Here is a 27,215-nt window from a genome sequence, read left to right on the forward strand (position 1 = left end):
TCAAAATACTCTCTTCTCCTGCTTTTCCTGGGAGGAGTTCATGTCCTCAGAAGGAAAATTCACTTTCAACTGCAGAAGAACACACCAAGTGAGCATTAATCCAAAGCACAGTGACGCAACCTACACCTTCTCCAAGGCTCTTCTGCTAGGATTAGATAAAGCAGATGCCACAGTGTGCTTACTGTCTTCCTCGATCCTCCGTCACTCGGCAGGTTGACCTGCCTCTCATTAAAGAACATTTTCCCAGACCGGCAGAGGAAATAACATCGGGAAGGTTGAAAAGAGCTGTCTAACCCTTGAACATTTCGATGGTGGCTTCCCTAACTCGCGCCTTCAGTGGCATCTGGTGTAACACCTGATAACAGCTGGGCAACAGTCCTCCGAGTCCTCCTGATGAGGCAGAGCTAGGGCAGCCTTACAGGATGGGACACAGGGCCAAGCCAAGCGGCCCGCAGGGGCTGTGTGTGTGTGCCCCTCCCGTCAGGTGCTGACACTTCAGTGCTTGTCTAGAGGACTTTATTTGCTGAGAATAATTTAACCCCAGAGCTGCAGTTGGAAAAGCCTTTAAATGATGCTTTTTTATTTATAAACCACAGCTTTCAATAATGGGCTGCTATCTTTCCTGCTGCAGTTAACTGGCCTGGGCTTTTTAAGAGTAGGGCCGTCAGCTTATGGCCCCTAAATGGGCTCATTAGAAGAACCCTAGACCCTTCTGCTATAGCCACTGTGGCGTCCTCTTCTCCACCAGCTCCTCCTCTTGGGATCCTAATTCAAGGACAAAATCCTTCACTGACTTCTTTTCTTAGTAAGTGACTAAAACAAAAAGCCTATTATTTAGAGCAGTTTTAGGCTCACAGCAAAACTGAGAGGATGGTACAGAGTACAGCTGCCATGTACTCCCTGCCCCCACAGGCACCGCCTCCCCACCAGCAACATCCCTCACAGAGGCCTGCAACCTGTGAAGCTACCTGGACACGTCGCTGTCACCCAGAGCCCACAGGGCTGGAAGGGGTGCACTAGGGTTCCCTCTTGGCGTTGTACATGCTGTGGGTTGGACAAGTGTGTGGTGACCCTGTCCACTCTTATGGTATCATACAGAGTAGTTTCCTTGCCCTAAAAGTCCTCTGTGCGCTGTCTGTCCATCCCTAGCAAGGGAATTCTCAAACAACAGAGAACAGTTTTCACTTGGCCCTAAACACACTTAGTCACTGCTTTAGCTGATAGAAGGTAATTTTCTGTTTTTCAGTAAGAGTTGGTTTCAGCTTAAAGCCAACCAAAAAAAAAAAAAAAACAAAACCCAACAACTAAGTATTAATAAATTTAGACCCAGCTGGGCACGGTAGCTCATACCTGTAAACCCAGCACTTTGGGAAGCTGAGAGAGGCAGATCACCAGAGGTCAGGAGTTTGAGACCAACCTGTCCAACATGGTAAAACCCTGTCTCTACTAAAAATTAAAAAAAAAAAAAATTAACCGGGTGTAGTGGTGGGCGCCTGTGGTCCCAGCTACTTAGGAGGCTGAGGCAAGAGAATCGCTTGAACCTAGGAGGCGGAGGTTGCCGTAAGCCAAGATGGCACCACTGCATTCCAGCCTGGGCAACAGAGAGAGACTCTGTCTCAAAATAAATAAATAAATAAAATTAAAAATAAATGAATAAATGTAGACTCAAAGTAAATTATCCTGGGTGCTGTGAGGTGAGAAATAATCATCTCAGGCTCCTTATTCAGATTTATGCAGTGGGGTTTTGGAGATCTTCTGATTATCACTTTCAATATCACGAGTTGATTTTAGGCCCTTCGAGTTAGGTCTTATCTTTGAAAATGCTAATCTTTGGAAACTTTTCATAGACTAATTAAATTAGCTAGATACCTAAATTAGCTAGGTCTCTTGGTCTCAACTCAACTGAAAAACCTGCTTGCCATTAAAGAATTTCCCTCTAAATGACACATGAGTCTGACACCGTCAACAGGGAAAGTCACTTGTGCTGGAGGAGCTGAGGTTGAGTCCAGGCACCTGAGTGTTTAGAAAGTGGATGCAAGCTGGCCAAACAAAGATGGACAGTTCATCTCCTGCCCTCTTCTCTTCATCCCCAGAGCACCCACCGTTCCAGTCTCATCCGTCATCTTCTCAGCAGTTTCCTGGATGGCACAGGGTGCAGCAGTGGGCACATCTGTCCTGTCCTCCAGTAGCGAAGTCCTCCCAAGAGAGCCACCACCACGGCTTCAGTGTCTTCCTGTCCCTTCCAGTCTGAAGCCTCCTGTACCCGCCAGGCCATGAACCTGCACACCCAGTGGGTTCCTTCTCAGCCCTCTTTTTTTTTTTTTTTTTTTTTGAGACAGAGTCTCATTCTGTCGCCCAGGCTGGCGTGTAGTGGTGCGATCTTGGCTCACTGCAACCTCTGCCTCCCGGGTTCAAGCGATTCTCCTGCCTCAGCCTCCCAAGTAGCTGGGATCACAGGAATGCACCACCACACCCAGCTAATTTTTGCATTTTTAGTAGAGACGGGGTTTTACCACGTTGGCCAGGATGGTCTTGACCTCTTGGCCTTGTAATCCACCCACCTTGGCCTCCCAAAGTGCTGGGATTACAGGCATGAGCCACTGTACCCGGCCTCAGCCCTCTTTATCCCTGAGCTCCCAAGGGACACTGCTGGCCACTGCCTTCCTCCCGAAACCTCTTCCTTTCTTGGCTGCTCCCAGCCCTCTATCATTCTTCACACTCTTCTTCCTCCAGCCCTTTTTGAAAGGCTGGAGTCCCACGGCCTCCTATCCTGGGCCCTCCTCCTCCCTTCCCTTCTCACTCTGCACGTTCTCCCTGGGCGGCATGTCTTCTCCGGGTGGCATGTGGTCCCCAGGTGACAAGTCCAACCTGGCCAATGCACTAATGACTCTGGGCGACACATCCATCTCTGGCTCTGCAGCCTCTCTGAGACCCACGGCAAATGCCCAGCTGCTCTCCAGCCACTGCCCACTGGACACCCAAGGCCCTTCCGTCTCAACACATCTAGAGTGGAGCTCACTGTTCTCATCTCCCTCCAACTGACTCTTCCTCTTAAATTCCTTACTTGGAGAATGTCCTTGCCATTTCACTGAAGGGTTCAGTGACATTTCTTCACCCAGATGTTCTTCTTTCCCTCCATCTCATCAGTCACCAGGTTCCCGGGACTCCATTTTGCCCACACCCACAGACACGCCTGCCCCTTCCTGTCACCATCACTGCATCTGAATGAGGTCGCCTCCTCACATCTCTCTCTTTTTTTTTTTTTTTTCCTGAGACTGAGTCTTGCTCTGTCCCCCAGGCTGGAGTGCAATGGCACGATCTCAACCCATTTCAACCTCCACCTCTCGGATTCAAGTGATACTCCCACCTTAGCCTCCTGAGAAGCTGGGATTACAGGCACCCACCACCAGCTAATTAAAAGTTAGCTGGTAACCAGCTAGTTTTTTTTTGTTTTTTTTTTTTGAGACTGAGTCTCCTTGTGTCGTCATCCAGGCTGGAGAGCAGTGGTGCGATCTCAGCTCACTGCAAGCTCCGCCTCCTGGGTTCACGCCATTCTCCTGCCTCAGCCTCCCAAGTAGCTGGGACTACAGGCGCCTGCCACCGTGTGTGGCTAAGTTTTCGTATTTTCAGTACAGACAGGGTTTCACCATGGTCGCGATCTCCTGACCTCGTGATCTGCCCGCCTCAGCCTCCCAAAGTGCTGGGATTACAGGCATGAGCCACCGCGCCTGGCCTTAATTTTTGTATTTTTAGTAGAGATGGGGTTTCACCATGTTGGCCGGGCTGGTCTCCAACTCCTGACCTCAGGTGACCCGCCCACCTCAGTCTCCCAAAGCGCTGGGATTACAGGCGTGTGACACCGCGCCTGGCCTCCTCACATCTCTTGACTGGACTGTTGCAGCTGTCTCCATCTGGCCTCACAGCCACTGGCTAATGTTGTTTGGCGAAGTCAGCCTGCCTGGGCTTGATCCTGGCTCGGTCACAGAGGGCTGTGTGCACCTGGGGCTGGATGCAATTTGCTAGGATGTGTGATCTCATTACGTGAATTTACATACATTAAATATTTTGATTCATACCAATTCACATCAAGTATGCTTTTCATTGGTGTAGACCCAGGGCCTCTGCCAATGGTCTCTCATGTGAGTGAGCCCCTAAAGCCTAGTGCACAGCATGCAGAAAAGTCTGTGTGACCTAGGTCAGATCAGGGGTAAGAGCCAGCAGCCCGTGACTCTGTTAGCCATGTAGATTACATTTTATTAATTTGAGCAAATGCTTAAAAATAGGTAGGTTTCAGAAATTCTGAAAACCTGGCAACTTTGGGCCTGTGTTCTCACAAGGCAACAGTGGATGAAGCTAGGATGCAGCTGTCCCTTTTAGACAGGGCACGCACTCCCTGCGTTAGCCCTTGTTATGGATTGAATTATGTTTCCCATCCCCCTGAATTCATATGTTGAAGCCCTAACCCCCAATATGACTGTATTTGGACATAGGGCCTTTAAGTAGGTAATTAAGGTAAGATGAGGCCATAAAGGTGGGGCCCTAATCCCACAGTGTCCTCATAAGAACAGGACGAGACAGTCGAGATCTCTCCCTCTTTTTGTGTGCATACAGAGGAAAGGCCATGTGAGGATACTGTGAGAAGGTGGCCGTTTGCAAGCCACAGCCCTCACCAGAAACCAACCCTGCTGGCACCTTGATCTTAGACTTCCAACCTCCAGAATTGTGAGAAAATGTCTGTTTTTGGTCATTCAGCCTGTTGTATTTTGGTAGGTGAGCAAGATGACTAACACATTCCTCATGCTCAAGACCATGAGAGTTATCTGAGAATTCTTCTCATTGCCTGCCTTCTACACCCAGTCATCTGACCTGCTCCCCAAGCCCATGAGCTCCCCACTCCTACTATACCACACTGCTTTAGTTTGGACCCCATGATTCCTTGTCTTGACCACTGCCTTCTAACTGGAAAGCTCCATCCTACCTCTGCACCTCTGCAACCAGCCATGGCATGCTTCAACCATGCTCCACCTAAAAATTAAAACGGGACCATATCTCCTCATAGTCACAGTGGCTCCCAGATTCTTGTGTTGTTGCCAGAGGATTGTGTGGGGTGCTACGTCCTGTGCAGGAAAGAAAGCTGAGTCATCAGGATCGACCCCACGAGGGAGACAGAGCACTAAGACACCCATGGAGAGATGTACCCAAGTGCTCCATGACAGGAGCACAAATAATTCACAGGACACCGGGAGTTAAACCTTTATTTCCCATCGAGGACTCTGGGAAGGTGTCCTAGAGGACTCATCATGATTGGAGATGGGACTCACCTCAAACTAGCAGGCATGGAGTGACAAAGGGCACCTGACTGGACACAATGGCTCACACCTGTAATCCCAGCACTGTGGGCCAAGATGGGTGGATCACTGGACCTCAGGAGTCCAAGACCATCCTGGGTAACATGGTAAAACCCCATCTCTACATAAAATACAAAAGTTAGTCAGCCGTGGTAGCATGTACCTGTAGTCCCAGCTGTTTGTGGGGCTGAGGCAGGAGGATTGCTTGAGCTGGGGTGGTCCAGGCTACAGTGAGCCATGGTCACACCACTGCACTCCTGAGTGGGTGACAAAGTGAGATCCTGTCTCAAAAAAAAAAAAAAAAATAGAGACATAGTCTCACTATGTCGCCCAGGCTGGTCTTGAACTCCTCGCCTCAAGTGATCTGCCCACCTCAGCATCCTAAAGTGCTGGGATTAAAAAAAAATAAAAAATAAAAAAATAAAATAGGACACTGCTGGAGTGAGTGCACCTTCCCTGGGTCTGAGGTCTCTGAACCCAATGCCCAGCTTTCGGTGCACATTTCCAGAATAAACAAATGAATGCGGTCAGTGAGCAAGAATAAATGGCTGTTATACACAATAGCAGCAGAAGCAATTATCCGAGGATATTAATGGTCAATAAGTCATGTTTCTGACTCAAAATTTTCCAGCTAAATCCATTTTAAAGCCTAATAAAATCAAGAACCTTTGTGTGTTTAACTCAAATCTATATAAAATCGGATAAACAACGTCAACCCCATGTAACAGTATGTGTTTTAGTGTAGATATCATTGGTGGAGGATACAATACACTCTCCCTGAAAAGTGAGTCATTTGATTTTATGTCACTTTAGCTATGATGCTGATATATAAAATCTATGAGGCTATGAGATGATGTCTTCAAAGCGTACTTTCAAATGTGTTACAAGAAGCTGACTCTTTAGAGCTCACCGTTCTGTTCTTCAGACCATATCTCATCCCATGTTTTTCACAGATTCATAGTCTAATAATTTTTATTATATAGAAAGCATTTTCTGCTTCCCATATCATTTTATTATTTTTAAATTATGTTCAACTGTATAATCACATCAAAACAACGTTGGGTTGTCACAACTCCTGATCCTATTTGTCTTCTTGTTTTTTGTTAGTTTCTTGAGATGATGATTCTCTCTCCCCTTTAAAAAAATTCTCCCCTTTTTGAATTATTTTAATTTAATGCATTTAAAAAATTTTGGCTGAAGTAATTTCCAATTAACGTCTTTCCAGGCCGAGCATGGTGGCTCATGCCTGTAATCTCAGCACTTTAGGATGCTGACGTGGGTGGATCACTTGAGACCAGGAGTTTGAGATCAGCCTGGCCAACATAGTGAGACTTGTCTCAATTTATTTATTTATTTTTATTCATTCATTTATTTATTTTGGAGACAGGGTCTCCAGCGCACCACCCAGCTAATTTTTGTATTTTTTGTAGAGACGGGGTTTTAGCATGTTACCCAGGCTGGTCTTCAACTCCCGAGATCAAGTGATCCGCCAGCCTCAGCCTCTTAAAGTGCTGGGATACAGGCATGAGCTGCCGCTGTCTCTATTTTTTTTTAAGTTTCCTTCCAGAAATATATGTGGATGAGAGTATACTTTGAATACTTGCATATCCAAAGATTTATTTTACCCTCACACACCAACAACGGTTTAACAAGGTATGAAATTCTAAAGTTACACTTCTGTATCCTCAGACCTCTGGAAACGTGTGCTCTGCGATATTCTGCAGGTGAGCACTGGAGGGGGCAGCTCTGCTACTGCTCAGCCCACGTCGCTGTTTGAGATAACCTGCGTATTTACTGGTTTTTGTTGTTTCTTCAAAAACATTTCCCTTTGCTTTAAAAATTAGATATTTCATTCACCAGAATACAACAGCTAGGTTTATGTTGTTTTAAATTATTAATTATTGCAGTGCAGTGGACAAGTCCTCTCAAACTCAGTATTTATTGTCTTCTAGATCTTAAATGAAAGTTGCATTCATTTATATGCAGGCATCTTGCTAAAATCATGGAATACCTTCTCTTCCATGTATAGCAGAGACCATAGACCTGAACGACTATTCTTCCTTACATCTCACAAAATTGCCATCAAAAGCCCAATTATGATTATTTCGTCTTAAAATTTAAAAGGCAACAAGTAGTATCAGGAAATCGTGATTTTTTTTTTTCATTCTACGGTAGAGTGCATAGAACCATGTTTTCTGATTGTTGTAGGAGCACACGTACTTGCTATAGGTAAGCTCTGAAAAATACTACTAGGAGAGCAAGCATCTGGTTCCTTGAAAACGCCGGGATTCGGCGCCCGCCCTCCTGCACGCGGTTACACAGAGAGCACGCCGGGGCCGCCACCCCCTCGTGCCGCTGGTTCTCCAGCGGAGCAAACTTCCCAGAGCCGGGGTTGATCTTCCTCCACAGTAAAACCTAAGTGCAGCTCAAGTTCTTTCTCAAAAGGTAGCAGGCCACACCCACCCACAACACTGTGCTTGGAATAAAAGCTTTGCGGTCAAGCTAAAAGGCCTTATCCATCTCCTTTCATCTGTGTTCTGAAACCAGACCGCCAGCCTCCGCGTGCAGCAGGAAGTGAGAGGCCAGGGTAGACATCCCCGGGGATCAGACCCTGCGGAAGGCGCTCAGTCGAGGGCGAGACTTCCCAGAGAGGCTCGTTAATGAGAGCGAGCGAGCGAGCGAGCGGCAGGAAAAGCTCAAGGCACTGGGAGCGGCAGAACCGGCCCGTAGCGTCCTCCCGGCCAGGTCAGGGGAGCCATTCCCCCCCCAGTTTAAACACTCCGCAGCCGGTCCGCGCCCGCCGCCCGTCCGGGTCCAGTCCCGGGATTCAGGAGCCCCTCCCGCCGCCGCTCCCCGGCGCCCACCAACCCCGCGGGCCCGGCGGGCTGTCCCCGGGGCGTGAGCCGACCGCGCGACCGGGACCTACCGAGCAGCAGGAGCCGGTGCGTCTGCTGCAGGTCGCGCTTCTGCTCGCGCAGCATGCGGTCGATGCCCCGGCTCACTTTCCTCGCCTCCTTGGCCGCCTCGCGCTCCTCGGCGCTCAGCTGCTCGGTGCGCTGCCGCTTCTCCTTCGGCTTGTCTGCTTTGGGCCGAGCGCATACCGGGCTCCCGCCGCCGCCCCGAGGGAGCGAGGTCCGAGCCGTGTCCCTTGCGGCCGCCCGGACTGGGGCCGGGGCCGGGGCGGGCTGCGTGTCCTGCACCGGGGGCTCCGAGGCCGCGCAGGGGTCGTCCCCTGGGCCCCCGAAAAGCAGCGGCCGCAGACTGTAGCACAGACCCATGTGGGCGCGGCACGGCGGGGGCGGCGCGCGGGACTAGGGCGGGCTGGGCGCCGAGGGCGGCCTGGTTCCCGCGCCCAGTTCAGGCCGGCGCCCCTGCGGAGGGGCGAGAGGGGGCTACACCCGGACCCTGTTCAGCGCTGCCGGCCGCCAGCTGCGGGAAGGGGGTGCGGCAGGCCCGGGCCGAGGGCCACGGCCCCTCACTGCCCCAGAGGGCCATTTTGCATTTTCCGCTGGGTGCAGGGGGTGGCGGCCGCCTTGGCTGGAGATCACTTGATAACGCCCAGAGCTGGCCAAGCCGACGGGCCTCAGCCAGCCCGGCCCCGTTACCGTAAATGCCGCCGCCGGTCCGGCCCTCGCTACCGTAAATACAGCTGGCTTTCGTTACCGTAAATACCGCCGCGCGGGCGAGTATTCTGTACCGTAAATAATGCCGACTGAGCCCGGCGCGCAGCTGCGGACAGTACCGCAGTGGCTGTGCAGTCAGCACCTGGAGCCGCAGTTGCGGCAATTAGAAAACCAGGGTGGCTTTGATCTTGGGTCATAGTAACTGAGGACGGAAAGCTGGGTGCAGGAATAGCGACCGTGGCTTTAAAGCCTTCAATTTCCCCAATCCATTGCTTGCAGAGATTCTGCACCTTGCCACTCCCTTTTCTGCTCATTATCTTACACACATGCCCGCACACTCTTTATCCCTACTTTAATACTACTATACCTTTGACCTCTACAAAATCTCCAATTCTGGAGTCTGGTCCACGACACCATTTTCAACAATTTCCACCCTTAAAAATGAAAACCGAGGACATATAATTGCCATGTACTATTTATATTTGCTGAAATGAGAATATGAGATTGTACACTGTATTTTCTTAATCCACAATATAGCGCAGAGAGGAGCAGATGCGCCTTCAGACTGGGTGCGCTCTCTCCATGACGCTGAGAAACAAGCCCGCCAGAGGTCCCATGTCTCCGGTTATTTCCCACTGAATGCACAGCATCTTGTAGAGCTTCTGCAACAGGTGAACATTTTAATATAGCTTGTGAATAACCTGCTGTAAGATGTGTTCCTTGGTTTCCGGGAAAATGACATGTAATATTATAACTGATAGTTAAATACATCTCTTATTAACACACCAGATTAGGCTGTTTAATGAAACGTAGCATGCAGCGCAGTGTACACTGCACCCGTTGGCACTAGATGTAAATACTACATTGGATTACATTTTTTCTTTTTGAGACAATCTGGCTCTGTCGCCCAGGCTGGAGTGCAGTGGTGCGATCACGGCTTACTGCAACCTCCACCTCCCCGGTTCCAGTGGTTCTACTGCCTCAGCCTCCTAAGTAACTGGGACTACAGGCGCCCACCACCACTGCCAGCTAATTTTTCATTTTCTTTCTTTCTTTTTTTTTTTTTTCTGGGCATTTTTAGTAGAGACGATTTCACCATGTTGGCCAGGGTGGTCTCGAACTCCTGACCTCAAGGGATCCAGCCACCTCGCCTCCCAAAGTGCTGGGATTACAGGCGTGAGCCACCGCGCGGGGCCTGGATTACATTTTTAAATCAAGAAGTTGGAGATCCGGCATTCACATTTCTTTTGGGGGTCCTGCTAATAACAAATGTGCATACATGTACTGCTTTTGACCTAACATTGTTCCCCAAATTTTGCTAAAATTATGGCATACTTTCAGATATTTGAGCAAAAGAAAGGATTATAGAAAATCTAACTTGGGAAAATAGAAAAAGTTACTAAATATCATTGTCATTTTCACTATTCATTCACTCATCCATCTGTCCATTTGTCCATTTAATTAAGTGCCTGCAGTATGCTAGGCATCCTTGTTGGTGCTGGGTGAGGCAGACATGGGTCCTCATGGAGTTTGTAGACTAGTGAGATAGAAATATACTCAGTCATAAAAACACAGGTAAATATGTTAATTGTAAATTACGCTAATGCCATGAAGGGGAAAAACAGGATTCTCAGAGTGTAAGGGAAGGTCCTGTTTAAATCGGGGTGGGGAAGAGTCGTGTGAGAGGTAGGAAAGGCTTTTGAAGAAACTGAGACCCAAGAGACTTATCGCAATTGCTTTTCTATTATAACTTATTAGCTAACATTTATCAGTGTCATACAAGAAGGATAACATTTGGTTTGTATATTAAAACCAGCTGAAAATGAAAACAAATATTTTATGTTTTTTTTTTTTTTTTAAGACAGGATCTCTCTCTGTTACTCAGGCTGGAATGGAGTGGCATGATCATAGCTCACTGCAATATAGAACTCTTGGGCTCAGGTAAGCCTCCTGCCTCAGCTTCCAGAATAGCCAAGATTACAGGTGTGCACCATCAGACCTGGCTAATTTTTTTAATTTTTATTTTTAGTAGAGACGAGGTTTCACTATGTCGTCCAGGCTGATCTGAAACTCCTGGGCTGAAGGGATCCTTCCACCTTGGCCTCCCAAAGTGTTGGGATTACAGGTGTGAGCCACCACGTCAGGCCTCGAATGGATTTTTATACTTAAGTACATCAGTTAAAATGTGGCCCCTCATTGAAAAACTAATAATTTCAAGACAGTGATAGCAGAACTTTAAACCATGTGTGTGGCCCTTGCATGAATATGCAGGTCACAGGCCCGTGAAGCTGGCTGTACTTTCTGGCTTGAAATGTCAGAGAATACAATTTGGAGCTGGGAGAAAAACCAGACCATTAGCAGTGAAATCCTAGAAGGGAAGAAATTTCAGAGGTGTGAGCCCCACACATCCGTGTGTTGAATCTCCTCAAATCTTTGGCAGATCACTGAACAACAACGGATGGGGAGACCCCAGGGGCCTGACAAAATACTAGAAAACCTAAAAGAACAAAGATTTCAGTTGCTTCTCACTTCAGGGGAGACAGAGTTTGGAGTCTGAGTCAAGCCAAGTGAACTTTTTATAGTACATAACAAAAATCATTCATTAGAGAAATAAAACAACTCAAAATCTCTACATCATTCATAATATTCAGTGTCAAACAAAAAAACACTAGACATACACAGAAACAGGAAAATATGACCCACAAAGTGTGATGTAAATTGATGCCTAGGTGACTCAGCTGCAACAATTAGCAGACAAGGATTTTAAAGCAACTACTAAAAATATGTTCACCTATTTTAAAGAAGAAATACACATAATAAATGAGCAAATGGAGAATCTCAGCAGAGAAATTGAAGCATAACGAGAAATAAATGGAAATACTGAAATTGAAAATTACTATAACTAAAGTAAAAATTCACTGGAGGTGCCTAACAGCAGATTGAAGACAGAATAAATTGAGGAACTATAAAATAGATTGATAGAAATGGTCCTATCTGAAAAACAGATGGAAGAAAAGCAGTGGAAGAAAAACACACAGATCTTCAGAGACCTGTTCGTCAACATAATCTGGTCTAATATAAGTGTTGAGTCTTAGGAAGTGAGGAAAAAGAAAATTTTGGAAGAAATAGTGGCTTCAAATTTCTGATACTTGGTAAAAGACTATTTATAAATCCAAGAAACCCAATGAACCACAGGCAGGACCAATACATAGAAAATCAGACCTAAGTACATATAGTAAAACTGCGGAACTCCAAATATGAAGAGAAAATTGTAAAAGCAGCTAAAGAAAAAAGAGACATTATGTGTGATAAACAACATATGAATACTGTTAGCTTTTTACAAGAAACAATAAAGGCCAAAAGGCACTAGAACAACACAGGTGAACTGCTGAAAAACAATGATCAACCGCCGCCCAGGTTCACGCCATTCTCCTGCCTCAGCCTCCCGAGCAGCTGGGACTACAGGCGCCCGCCGCCACGCCCGGCTAATTTTTTTGTATTTTTCAGTAGAAACAGGGTTTTGCCATGTTGGCCAGGATGGTCTCAATCTCCTGACCTCGTGATCCGCCTGCCTCGGCCTCCCAAAGTGCTGGGATTACAGGCGTGAGCCACCGCACCCGGCCGTATTCTTTCCTTTTAAACCTAAAAAATCATATTCCTCTTCAAGAAAAAATATTAGTATTGTGGGCTGATGATGTACATAGATGAAATATATGTGAAATATATGAAAATGTTTCAAAAGATGGGGGTAAAGGAATTATATTCTCACAAAATTCCAATATTTTATGTTAAATAGTATATTAACTGTAAATCGATTGTGATAAATTACCCGTACAACTTTTTGCAGTGTTAGAAATAGTCTATAACTGCTTTGTCATATATAAGATAGCTGCTAGTCACACATATTCATTGAACACTTGCAATGTGGGTTTTGTGACTAAGGAACTAAGTTTTAATTTTATATAATTTTAATTAGCTTAAATTTTAAATTAAATAGCCACATTAGTTAGTAGGTATCATTTGGTAAAATGCAGCCCTACAGCAACCACTAAAAAATAATGCAAAGTAGTATGTCTTAAAAGCCAATAGGGAAATGCAACTGAAATACCAACAAGATTCAATTACACCCAAAGAAAGGAGGAGTAGAGGGAAACAAATGAACTGAAATGGAAACAAATATCAAAGTGGCAGATTTAAATTCAACTATAATTAAAAATAAATGGACTAACTGCCACCCCCCCCCAAAATAAAGGACCAGAGAATGTCAGAGTGGATTAAAAAGAAAAGACCCAACTCAGTGCTGTTTATAAGGAACAAACCTTAAATACAGACGCAAGTAGGTTATTAGTAAAAAGAATGAAAATATATACCATGGCGTTATGGACTGAATGTGTGTTACTCTAATTCATATGTTGAAGTCCTAACACCCCCAGTGTGATGGTTTGTGGAGATGGAGCCTTTGGGAGGTAATTAGGGTTAGGTGAGGTCCTGTGGGTGAGGTCCCGTGATGGGATAAGTGCTCTTATAAGAAGAGACACCTGAGAGCTTGCTTACACTCTTCCTGCCATGAGAGGGCGCAGTGAGGTGGCCATCTACTCACCAGGAAGAGGACCCCACCAGAGGACAGCCACCTGGCATTCTCATCTTGGACTGGCAGCTTCTAGAACTGAGGTAAAATAAATTGTTAAGTCACTCAGTCCATATTATGTTGTAGCATCATGAACTTACTAAGGTACATGCTACATTGATTTCCTAGGGCTGTGGTCAGAAATTACTACAAGCTGAGAAGGTTAAAACAACAGAAATTCATTATCTCACAGTTCTAGAGACCAGAAGGCAAAGTCGAGGTGTTGGCAAGGCCACACTCCCTCTGAGGGCTCTAGGGGAGGAGCTTCTTGGCCTCTTTCAGCCTCTGGTGGCCCCTAGCACTTCTTGGCTTGTGGCAGCATCCCTGCAATCTCTGCTTTGTCTTTGCATGGCCTTCTTTCTTCTGTCCCTGTGTGTCCTTATAAGTTCAGTCTTAATGGATGTGGAGCTCATCCTAATCCAATGTGATCTCATTTCGATCCTTACTTTAATTACAATCTGCAAATACGATTTACAAATTAGGTCACATTCTGTGGTTTCAGGTGGAAGTGAATTTAGGGGGAACACTATTTAACCCACTGCACGTGGAACCATTAACTGTGAGAAACCTAGAGTGTCTATTAACATCAAGCAAAATAGGCTGCAAGATAAAGAGGTTTATTGGGAATAGAGAAGACTAGTTCATCATGTCGAAAGGGATCAGAACATCAGGAAGACATAACAAATGGAAGACATAACAAACATCAGGAAGACATAACAAAGACGTGTATACAGTAATTCAAAATATAATGTCTGAAAGACCATAAGGGGGAAGCAAATGAATCCCCAGTCCTAGTTGGATCTTTTAACATGCTTGTCTCATTAGCAGAAAAACCGGAAGGGCTGAAGTATAAGCCACCTCTAATGAGCTGATTTTTATAGAACCCTACACCTAACAACGACAAAATGCTCTTCCCAAGTTGATGTGGAATTTTCACCGAGATAGACCAGACCTCGGGCCAAAAATAAGTCTCAATAAATTACAAAATACTGAACGTCTTCGAGCATGCTTTCTGGCCACAATGGGATTAAATGAGAATAACAGCAAAGTGTGTGAAAAGTCCCCGGATATTTGGAAATTAAACAATAAGCTTCTAAATAACCTGTGATTCTAGGAAGAAATAACAAGGAAATGAGAAGTATTTCAAACTTAATGACAGTGAAAATACCACATACCAAAATGTGTGAGATGTAGCTAAAGCAGTTCTTAGATGTAACATTCAGCACTTTAATTGCTTACATTCAAAAGGAAGAAAGCCTTAAAATAATTGATTTTCATTTCCACCCTAAGAGTCTGGAAAAAGAAAAGAAATTAAACCCAAAATAAGAAGAAAGGAAATAACGAAGAGCAAAAATCAAAGAAAGTGAAAACAAACCAGCAGGAAATGAGGAAAGCAAAATATTTTTCTTTGAAAAGTTTAATAAAATGAATAAATCTCTAACAAGAAAGAAACACAAATTACCAGTATCAGGTATAAAAGAGGGTAGAGTGTTATAGAGTCTCTATATATCAAAGTCATAACCTGGGAAGATTATGAACAACTTTATGTCAACACATTTGATAATTTAGATGGAATGAACAAATTATTTGAAAAATACAGTTTACCAAAACTAGTATAAGAAAAAAACCAGAAAACCTGAATGGTGGTATATATAGTAAAGAAATCAGAGTTGCTTTAAAAGTACGCTCACAAAGAAAACTCCAGGTATAGATGATTTCACTGATTAATTCTATACAACATTTAAGGAATAAATATTACCTGTCTTATGCAAACTCTTTCAGAATACAGAGGAGGAAAAAGAAATACTCTGTGACTTAAGGCCAACACAGTATTAACACAAAAACTTGACAAAATACAAATTCAGAAAATTTTAGGTCAAGATGGTTCATTAACACAGATGCAAAAAAATCTTTAAAATATGATTCAATCCAGCAACGTAGAAAAATAGTATGTTATAACCAAGTGGGATTTATCCCCGTAGTGCCAGGTTAATTTCATATTTAATAGCTAATCAGTGCAATTCACCACATTACTATGTTAACAAAAAATGACATAATTACTTCAATAGATGCAGAAAAAGCATTTGAAAAAAATCCATATCAATTTATGAAAAAAACTCCAACTCTTAGAAAAAACTATAAACGGAAATAAACTTCTGATATTGGGACAGTCACTAAAATCCTGCAGCTAACATCATTAATGAATAGTGAAATGCTGAAAGCTTCCTGACGTTGGTAGCAAGGCAAGGATGTCTGTTCTCATCACTTTTTTTATAGAGACAAGGTCTCTCTCTTCTGTGTCACCCAGGCTGGAGTGCAGTCGTATGATCATAGCCCACTATAATCTCTAACATCAGGGGTTGGGGCTCAAGTGATCCTCTTGCCACAGCCTCCTGGGTAGCTAGGACTACCACCATGCTGGCTAATTAAATTTCTTTCTTTCTTTCTTTCTTTCTTTTTTTTTTTTTGTAGAGACAGTATCTCACTATGTTGCCCAGGCTGGTCTCAAACTCCTGGCCTCAAGTGATCCTCCTGCCTTGACCTCCCAAAGCACGGGGATATGGATGTGAGCCACCGCACCTGGCCCCTCAACCTTTTAATTTAACATTACACGAGGTCTTAGCCATTTCAGTAAGGCAAGAAAATGAATTTGTAAGTGTAAAGATTGGAAATGAAAAAGTAAAATTGTCTGTATTCCCAAAAGACATATTGTTTATATAGGAAATACTAAGGAATAATCTTAAAGGCATTCTTGAGCTAATATGTGAGTCTAGCTAGGTCTCAGGATACAAGGCACACAAAAATAAATTATATTGCTATATGCTAAAAGACAACAACAACACAATTGGCATATGAAATTTTAAAATTTTCATCACAATAGAATCCCAAACCACGAAATACTTAGGAATAAATCTGATGAAAGATGTGCAAAACCTCTATATTGAAAACTACAAAACATTGCTGTGAGAAATTAAAGACCTAAACAAATGGAGGGGTGTGAGCGGTGATGGACTGAAGGGTCAATGCGTTAGGGTGCTTATTTTCTCAATTAACCTATGCATTCAATGCAATCTCAATTGTTATCCCAGAAGGCTTTCTCATAGTAATTGATAAGCGGATTCTAAAATTTATATGGAAATGCAAACAACCTAAAATACCCAAAGGAATTTTGATAAAGACCAAAGCTGGAGGACTTACATCACCTTCCTTTAAAGCTCACTATAATGCCACAGTAATCAAGATAGTGTGATGTATAAAAATTGGCAAACAGATCAATGAAACACAACTGAATGCAGAAATAGACCTGCGCTAACATGGTCTGTTGGATGTCAACAGAGGTGCCAAAATAATTTAATGGGAGGACGTTTTCTCAACAAACAGTGATGGAACAATGGGATGTCCACATTAGAAAAAAGCAAACCTTGTCTCCCACCTTGTATCACACACAAATAATCAAGAATTAAATACAGACCTAACTATAAAGTCTAAAACTATGAAGCTTTTTCAGAAGAAAACATTGGTGAATATTTTTTGTGACATGAAGAGAGGCAAAGATTTCTTAGATAGGACAGAAAAATTAACCATTCAAGGAAAGCTGATAAAGTTGACTTCATAAAATTCAAAATGGCACATTAAAATATACTACTAATATGAATAGATAGAAAGTATTTGCAATACCTATACCACAATGAACTCCTATAAACCACTGAAAATGAGAGAACTCAAAAATGAGTAAGATATTTGGACAGACACTCCGCAAAGGAAGGTATATGATTGACCAGTGAGCAAATGAAGATGTGATCAACATCTTCAGTCATCAGCAAAATGCAAGTGAAAATGACATCTACTGTAATGGTTCAAATGAAAAGACACTCAACACCAGCTGTTGGTGAGAATGTGGAGAAAGGGGAACACTGATATATTTTTTTGGTGGAACAGTACAATGGCCCCACCGCATTTGAGAAACAGTTTTTCAGTTGAATTTTTATAATCTTAAACATGTACTTATCTCTTAACCCAGCAATTCCACTCCTAGATATTTATCCAAAAGAAACGTAAATATGTGTTCACAGAAAGACTTATAGAAGAAAACATTGCAGCTTTATTCCCAGCAGCCCCCAAACTGGAAATAACACACACACGCCCATTAGCAGGACAAGGATTAAGGAAATTGTGGGATTTTCATATTGTGGAATACTACACCACAGTAAGAAGAAACAAATGACTAATACATTTCACAATATAAATACATCTCAGATGCTATATACTCGGTATAACAAATGTTATACTGAGTGAAAAAGCCAACACAAAAGAGTACATATTCCACTTATATGCAGTTCTGGAACAGAATTAATTCAAGCTGAAAAGAAGTTATAACAATGGTTACCTCTGGTGCGTGGTACTGAATGAAAAGTGCTATGGATGAACTTTGGGGGAGATGAAAAGTGTTCACTATTTGACACAGATATGGGTTACTCTGATTTATCTATTTTTCCCAAACTGTACAGCTAAGATGTGTGCATTGCAGTATATGTAAATTTTACCTAAAACAACTAAACTTTAGTGGGCTGTGGGAAGTGGGTAGAGTTAGGGATAAGAATAGCAGAATGTTTAAAACTGTTCAAGGTGAGTGATGAATGCATTTGGGTTCATTAAATTATCCTATTTATGTTTGAAAATTTCCACCATAGAACGTTTAAAAATCATGAAGTATAAAAAATTAAGTATATTATGCAACATTATGGCAACAAAGAATGTTGAAATTTTAGTGGCATGGAAAATATTTGTGATAAATGAAAAAAGGAACTTTAATTAATTAACTATTTATTTATTTGTTTTGAGACTGAGTTTTGCTCTTGTTGCCCGGGCTGGAGTGCAGTGGTGCGATCTCTGCTCACTGCAACCTCTGCTTTCCAGGTTCAAATGATTCTTCTGCCTCAGCCTCCCGAGTAGCTAGGATTACAGGCGCCTGCCATGATGCCTGGCTAATTTTGCATTTTTACTAGAGATGAGGTTTCTCCATATTGGTCAGGCTGGTGTCGAACTCCCGACCTCAGGTAATCCACTCACTTCAGCCTCCCAAAGTGCTGGGATTACAGGCATGAGCCACCACGCCCAGCCATTGTTTTGTTTTGTTTTGAGAGATAGGGTTTTGCTCTGCTGCCCAGGCTGAAATGTAGTGGCTCAGTCATAGCTCACCGCAGCCTTGAACTCCTGGCCTCAAGCGATCCTTCCCCCTCAGCCTCCCAAAGCACTGGGATTACAGGCATAAGCCACCATGCCCAGCCCTCCAAAAGGAACTTTAAAACAGAACATTTTGAAAAGAAACATATTGATGTGTAGAAAGTCACTGAAAAACTGCATTCTAAAGTATAAGCAGAGTTGTGTCTTAGTAGTGGGATTACAGGTAATTCTTGCATACAGTTACATCTAATTCAAGCCACAGACAGCGTAGGCGTTGGCTTATTCCATGTCTCCATCAGTGCAGAGGAAGGCACTGAGGTGAACCCAAGACCCGGGAGGGATATATTTACTTCTTCCCATGGTTCAGGTAGCTGAGGGATTCTGAGGCATGAGTAAATACTCAGGGAGTGTGCACAGCAGTTTCCTGAGACTTCAGACAGAAAAACAAGTACATATTTCATGTAGATTCATTTAATACTGTCTTGTGTGTATGTTTCATAATGATCATGATATGTTAATTAGTACAGTTGACAAAGAAAAATACACACATTACAATTTGGGACTGAAATATTTTCTCTCTGATTGAGTGAACAAAACAATCTGAGGACACTGATTTGGAGAATAGTTGAGCTGTGCTTGAAGAGCGCCCTGGGAAGGCACTTTGAGAAGGCATTTCCATCTGGGAATAGGGTGAGGCCCTGCGGGGCCCCTGGAGGGGGTCTTTGTCTGGTGAGTTGAGAATGCATCTGGTTCCCATTGTGGGTCAATGGACAGAGACTGACTGACCTGAGCCAGAATGCTTCTCAGAGCCACGGCCAGATTGTCGTCACGAGGGCTGTCGTCATGAGGGCTGTCCCCAACCTGACCCGGGTGCAAGTGGACATGGAGGTATCGTTTACCCTAAAATCATCTAAATTTAGAGTTCAAGAGCTTTCCATCTTGAAGGCAGTTTTGATGCACATTTAAAAATTTGAATATACACATAGTACTACATTGTCTATACATGCCACATTTTCTCTATCCACTTGTCCATTGATGGACACTGGTTTCCATAACCTGGCTACTGTGAGTAGTGCTGCAGTGAACATGGGAGTGTAGACAGCTCTTCAACACACGGATTGCAATTCCTCTGTGTACATGCCCGGTAGAGGGATTGCTGGAACATATGGCAGTTCTATTTTTAGTTTTTTGAGGAAACTCCATACTGTACTGTATGTTTAAAAATTGCTAAGAGTAGATTCTTTTTTCTTTTGTGACTTACATGGACCACAAAATCAAGAATAGCAAAGGTGATGTCTCACAACATCCCTTGTCCCAACACCAGAGCAAGAGACAATACCAGGACATCAGAGGCAGGTTATAATGCAACATGAGTGGTGCGGTTCCCGTGGCCGACAAGTTAATTTCATGCTGTCACTAACAGTGTCATAGTCTACAGCTAGACCCTGCAGAGAAGGCAAGCCCCAATTCATCAGACTGCATCAGGACTCAGGAGGAAGAGATGCAAACTCTCTCAGAGATAGTTTCTGTGAGATAGAAGGTAGATGAGAAATGGCCTGAGAGCAGCTCCTTGTAACACTCCAGAAGAGTCACAGGGCGTCCTACATCAGTATAAGAGAGGCTGTGGCTAAGCCTTTCTTATGTGGCATGAAAGTAGATTCTTAAATGTTTTCACCACAAAAAAACTAGTAAGTATAGGAGGTGATGTACGTGTTAATTAGCTTGACTTAATCATTCTACAATGTAAACAAAAATCAAAACATCACATTGTACCCTATAAATACATAAATTAGTGCCTGTTAAAGTAAAATTTAAAAAATGGAATGTAATCAGTTTAATTCTAATTGTAAAGTCACTAATATTTCTTGTGCAAAATAGCTTTATGTTCTAGTGTAGTATCCCATATAGTTCCCTTGTGAACATGTACTTAAGATTCTTGATTTTTTTTTTCTACTCAGACTCTGCCAGAAAAACACCAATAAGAAAACTAAAAACAACCACCCAAATGCTACACCTCTAATAAGAAGAAACTCAGGAAATAAAGGAGAACTTAATAACTATGTGTTCCTTTAATGATTGGTAAAATATTGCAAAAAATGAAATTTACATGAGACATTTTCTGGTAATTTCATTTATCTAATCCAAGATTATCATGGTAAATTGCTCAGGGAGATACTTTAGCATAGTACTCAGAAAATTAGCTATTAAATGAATTACTAGGAAATTTAACTGCATAAACAGTGAACTGTGAATATTTTTTAAATACCATGGGTGTGATGAAAATAATTATTTAACAACCGAAACAGAGAAGCAGCATTTGGACAAGCTGATGAAGCCTGAGGCATCTCACAATTTTCAGATCTCTTCGCTCCCATTCTGGTCACTTCGCATCTCACACCAGCCTCCTGCTGTGAGCACCCAATGTCATGACTCACGCTACACATGGTGTGCTGCTGAATAACCTATGGGCATGTATGTGTTTGGAAGGGTGTGTGTGTGTGTGTGTGTCTGACCGCTCACTGGTGTATTTCTAGTGCCTAGAACATTGCCCCAGCACACACTAGGTACTCAGTAGATACCAGTGCTTATCAGCTATAGTGCTGTGTCTGACACATCATCTCTCAGAAACTTCTCTTTTTGTTTAGTTTTATTTTCCTCAAAGTTATATACATATCATTTAGAGTCAAATTATTCTCTAATGTGTATGAGAAACTAGCTTTCCTCTGCCAGTCTTTCCACCCATTTCTTACTCTCAGGAAGCAACCAATTTCAACTTTCTTAGCTCTTCTTTTTTAAAAAGATTATCTTATTCTTTTGATTTCCATGTTGACATTCCTACATCTTGATCATTTCATTTCAGGCATAATCTTTGGGCCTCCCATTAGGGAATATGGGAATTCAGCTCCCGTTATCACCTCTTGCTCACCCTCCATGCCAAACCCGACCCTTCACATCACACTCCCTTGTCATGCCCTCTTAGAAATCCCAAGAGAGTGTCACTGAAACTTAGTTAGATCACCATTTGGTATTTATTATGACTAGTTAAATCACATTTACCAGTCAGTCAGTTAGTAAAACAGAATCGCTTTTCCACTTCTACATGCTTTTACGTTTCCTCTGAGTAAGTAATCCCTTTCGTCTATACTGGTTTTCTATGTTCTTATTACTAATTCCACTCCACATTCTGCCCCCCTCCCTCCACCAGCATAAGAATCTCCTCTGATCACATTCAAACACATTTGCATGATCAATTTTGTCTTCTTTCAGAAGTGGCTCTCGGTTTCCGTCTGCACCCACCTGGATGGGTGGTGCCCTCCGCCTGTTAGCTTGTTGGAAATTGTTGGGGCTCTCTCTTCACAAGGAAATGGCCTCAGCCTAGATATTTTCACTCCATTTCCATCTTTTTTTTTTCTATTTTATGACATGGTTGAAAACACAAAATTTAATTATTACATAACACTTCATCATTAAACATACGTTATTTTTGTTATTCATTCTGATGTTTTCCTTAGCAAATGTTGCTAGAAGCAGTATTATTGGTCTAAATGAATTAATTTAAAAAAGCGGACTTTGTTTTTTAGGGAAGTTTTAAGTCCATAGTGAACTGAGCAGAAGGTACAGAGAGTTTGCACACACCCCACCCCACACGTGCAAAGCCTCCCTCCCTGTCGACATCCCTGGCTAAGTGGTGGTTTTTTTTACCACTGATGAGCCTACATTGACACACCATTGTCACCCAGATTCTGTGGTTTATATTAGGGGTCATTCTTGGCGTTGTACATTCTATGGGCTTGAACACAATTTTTTTTTTTTCCAGATGGAGTTTCAGTCTGTTGCCCAGGCTGGAGTACAGTGATGTGATCTCGACTCACTGCAACCTCTGCCTTCCAGGTTCAAGCGATTCTTCTGCCTCAGCCCCCCGAGTAGCTGGGATTGCAGGTGCGTGCTACCACACTCAGCTAATTTTTGTATTTTTGAGATGGGGTTTCACCATGTTGGTCAGGCTGGTTTTGAACTCCTGACCTCAAGTAATCCGCCTGCCTGGGCCTCCCAAAATGCTGGGATTATAGGCATGAGCCACCGCACTTGGTCCTGGGCTTGAACAAATTTATAATGACACGCATCCATCATTAAAGTATCATACAGAATAGTTTCACTGCCCGAAAAGTCCTCCTTGACTTGCCTATCACCCCCTCCCCCAATCCCTGGCAACCACGAACCTTTACTGTCTCCACAGGTTTGCCTTTTCCAGAAGGTCATAGAATTGGTTCCATACAGTGTGTGGCCTTTTCAGAGTGACTTCTTTCATTCAACAATATGCATTTAAAGTTCCCCCATGTCTTTTCATGGTTTGATAGCTCATTTCTTTTAGAGCTGAGTAATATTCCATTATTTGGATGTACCACAGTTTGCCATTCACCTATGAAGGGCATCTTGATTGCCTCCATATTTTGGCGATTATGAATAAAGTTGCTGTAACATTGTGTGAGGGTTTGTGTGTAGACATGGCTTTCCAGCTCATTTTGGTAAATACCAAGAAGAGCCGTTGCTGAGTGTGGTGTCACTCTTGTGTTAGAGAGCATCCTCTATTTTCTGCTGCTGTGGATTTCTCTTTCTTTACTCCTTGTGCTTTGTAAAAGACACTCCGCCCACATGTTGGTGACCCCAGGTTTCCATCTGTAGTCCTCATTTCTTCCCCTGGGTTCCAGGCTCCTATACTTAATTGACATCTCCTTTTGGGTGTTTAGTGGGCCTCTTGCTTTAACCTGTGCAAAGTGGATTCATACTCCCTCCACCAACTCAATTCCATTTCCTCTCTTCCCCGACTCAGAGAAAGACGCCACGGCCCATCCAGGGCTCAAGCCAAACAACTGGGACGCTTCCTGTCTCTTTCTCTTGCTCCACGTTCACTCAGTGATCAAGTCCTGTCACTTCCACCTTCAGTCTGCAGCTCACATACTTCCAGTGCTGTCTCCATTCCCTCAACCCTTGTTCAAATGGCTACCTTGTTGCACTTCATTTTCTGTAGGAACTTGTTCCAAATGATACATCTTCTAAACCTTCGTTTCCCTTTGCAGTTGGAATGACAGCCCTGCCTCCTCTCCCTGGACTGCGCACCCTGCAGCTCTGGTTCTGCCCCTCTCTGATTCATGCCACTCTGCCACTACCCTTGTAAAATGTCTCTGTTGCTCTCTCAGGCTTTCTTTCTTTTCCTTAAATACCAGGTCGGTTTCTGCCTCTGTGCATTTGCAATTGCCCTCTTCTCTGCCTGGAATGCTTTCCCAAGCAGTGAGTGACTTTTTAGCATGGCTGAAACTCTTGAACAGGGAACAGGAACTAAACCCAAGCTCCTTGGAGGTAGGAAGCTTGTTTTTCTAATTCACTGTAAACCCGAGTGTCTAGCAGTGAATGAATGAAAGTTATTTTAATCATGGTCTCCCCCAAAGGAAGAAGTGACTGGGCGAAGTGCTGAGAAGAGAGAGCTGAGAAGCATTCACAAGGAAAGTGGGGCATCCCCCACCCTATCTGGCCACCCATCCCCAGAGCAGATTCTCCAAGTGTGGGGAAGGAGAGGAAGAAGGTGACATGCCCTGCTTCCTGGGTGCAACACCAGCACTGCAGCAAGACCCAGAGGGACAAGTCTCCGAGCTCCTGCTGCAGTTTGAAAACAGAGTCACTGACAGCCCATGTGTCTTGGAAGTAGCAGACAGCGCCATCAGACCTGAGGGGCCACGTGGCCACGCATGAGGAAAGGCCCTGTGGGCAGGGGACTCGAAATGGACGGTCATCACAGCCAGCATCACGGCTCACAGCAGCTCTGACAAATTCCCAGGGAGGGGCTGGCGAGGGAAGGTGCTATGCTATGGCAGGCTCCCCGGGCTTGCGAGGGCCTGGCATTTGCAACCTTTTCTACGCCACCCTGCCCCAGTGCAGGGACATCATATTTGTAGCTTGGGATTGGCCACAGGTGGGAGTATTTACATCATGAAAATTAGGAAATATTAGAAATAAGAGCTTTTTCTTTTCTCCTCTTGTCCTCCCTGGAGATCCTGGCTTGCCAGCATTCCACTGGGAACAGACCTGTAACTGGCTGAGCAGTTCATTCAGTGTGGGAGAGGTGAGGTCTCTAAATCTAAATGGAGTTGCAGGAAAGTACATTTTATTCTTCGCATGCATAAAAAAATGTTAGTGTTTTTTTTCATCCTGGAAATAGTTTTAGGTGGCTTTTCTCAGAAGCACACCAGAGACAGAGTCTTAGGTGCAAATGATATGTTAAGGAAGTTCCCCCAGGAGAAATCAGAGAGTAGGTGACACCAGTTGGGAAGGAGCCACGCCAGGAAGTTGATACAAGTGCAGGGTCAGCTGCCGCGGGTCCTTGGGGAGCCCTGGGGCCCAAGTTCCTCTGCAGTCCTGGTGCAGGGCTTTCCGACACCTGCACCCCTTGGTCATCACCACCGGCTGTGGGCTGCTCACGGGACCAAACGCTCCCAGGTACTGCCACCTCTCAGCACAAAGGCCTCCTTAGCTGAAGGGGCTTCTTAGCATAGTCTCAGAAGGTTGCAGAAGCTGGGGACAGACCTATGTAGGATATAGTCAGAGCAGAGACAACACCTCTGCTGGGGTAGCCCCAGGAAGATGAGGCTGAATTATTCATACTCTTTGGTTCTTGGCCCATTATCATCCCTGGTCTGTGCAAGACCCCTGCACCTCATTTCTCATCTTTCCTGCTTTATGCCTAGCCCCCACTCCCATTTATCCCATGGGCACCCACTCTAATGTGTTGGGGGTCAGTACCCATTACAATATGTGGCGTGTGTAAAGCCTACAGTTTTACCTGGAGTACCTATGTGTCGGGGGGTTGTGGTAATTCAGATAGGCTTCAGTTTTAGGAATGCGCCCTTCCATGCATGGGGAAAGGAGCCAGGTGGAGCCCCACTCCCTAAAAGTATAGGAAAAGCAGCTGCACAGTTTGGTCCCGCCTGACTCCAGGACAGAAACAGGGTCGTCTGCATCAGAAACACGGTGGGTCCACTGGGTGTGGCAGGCTTTGGCAACATCCTGGCAGCTGTCCAGGGCAGAGCACCCATCCAGTGTTGGAAATGGCTGAGGGAGATTCCCGGCAGCGCTCTCTGCGGAAGCCCGGCACGGCTTTGGCCAGCATGGGAGCCTCTGTTCACGGCGGCAGCTCCCTGTAGGGAGGTGGCGTTAGGAAGGGTTTGGGAGGGTTCCTAGTCCTGGGAACAACAGCACCACCAAATGAGTGATGGATCATTGAAGAAAGTCGAAATATTTTACCCCAAAATATATTTCTTTGACTTCTTTTGAAATGGCTGCTGTAGGGCCAGCAGACTGAAATGGCCCCGCAAACCTGTCTTGTGGGAGAAACTTGCCTCTGTACAGAATCTACGTTGTTGCAGTCGGGCCTTCCGTTTCTAGGCCTTTCCCCAATCTAAGGGAGACTGAGACTCTGACACTTCCAAAGGTCTGAAAGGAAACGTTTACCATCTATTTCCCCTGGGGCTATATTATGAGGGGCTTCATCTAGACCAGCTCTGCTGGCCATAACCTGTCCTGTCTCCAAAACCTGGTTTCGGCCATGCTCTGAGCCCGCATTCTTTCTATAACCTCAAGATGGTCTAGAAACTTCTGTACCTTACCGGGGGGGGGGGGTGTTGGGACTTCATTCTGAAGGCTCCTGTGGATACACGTTAAATAAATTTGTATGCATTTTATCCTATTAATCAATCTGCCGTGTGTCAGTTATTTTTCAGAGAACCTTCAGGGGCCAAGGCAAAAGCTCTCCCTTGCCCCCCACGTCTGGACCCAGACATCAAGCCAGACGCCCAGGAGCAGGCAGGCAGGGCCGAGCCTCCGGATCTGCCCAGATACACGCTCATTCTTACTGTAGTGGTTCCCAGAGAGCCTAGTGGCAAAGACCCAAGAGGGAGTTTGTTTCTCCCGGTTCAGAGATTGCTTATTACAGGGTCAAAGACTCAAAATCAAAACCTGCTCTGTGGTAGTAGCTCCAGCCTGTTATCCATCATCTCTGATGGCTGGGGCTCAGCCCACTGCCTGCCTCACTTGGAGGCCACAATACCCCTCTACCAGCGTGGGCCTGGCTGGCGTGTGTGTGCTGACTCCATCCCTTTAGCCATACTTAATCGGGTCAGGGTGGAGCCTGGACTGTAGGTGAATCCTTCTATGTACAAGAGTTAGTATCACGAAAGCCAGTGCCCCTCTGTTTTGGTGTGTGGGAGCTGTGGGGCAGCCCAGGGGCGTCAGGGGACGCCGGTCACGGAGAGAAAAGAAGGACACGCGTGCTCAGAGAGGAGCAGAGTCAAGACCTGGACAGTGCTGGGGGTTTCCAGGTGGCGGCTCCAGGCCCTTCTGAAGCCAGCCGTGATCTCGGCCTTGCTCTCTGACAGACACTCC

General features: G+C 44.6%; 1 protein-coding gene and 1 long non-coding RNA gene across 2 annotated transcripts in view; one reads left to right on the forward strand and one right to left on the reverse strand.

Annotated features, from left to right (window-relative positions):
• GNAL (G protein subunit alpha L) overlaps positions 1 to 8,901 on the reverse strand; it is a 203,512-nt gene extending 194,611 nt beyond the window's left edge. Inside the window, exon 1 of the mRNA XM_028838081.2 lies at positions 8,275 to 8,901. Within this exon, the coding sequence (XP_028693914.1) occupies positions 8,275 to 8,626 (352 nt within the window). The 5' untranslated portion in view covers positions 8,627 to 8,901. The remainder of the gene's footprint in view (positions 1 to 8,274) is intronic.
• On the forward strand, positions 7,714 to 26,524 carry LOC144336527 (uncharacterized). The gene is made up of 6 exons (XR_013408384.1): positions 7,714 to 8,093; positions 9,509 to 9,642; positions 10,833 to 10,912; positions 22,600 to 22,721; positions 24,008 to 24,140; positions 24,230 to 26,524. It is a non-coding gene; the product is annotated as an uncharacterized LOC144336527 (long non-coding RNA).
• The last annotated feature ends 691 nt before the right edge of the window (positions 26,525 to 27,215 follow it).

Source organism: Macaca mulatta, chromosome 18 (assembly GCF_049350105.2).
Source record: "Macaca mulatta isolate MMU2019108-1 chromosome 18, T2T-MMU8v2.0, whole genome shotgun sequence".
Lineage (NCBI taxonomy): Eukaryota > Metazoa > Chordata > Mammalia > Primates > Cercopithecidae > Macaca > Macaca mulatta.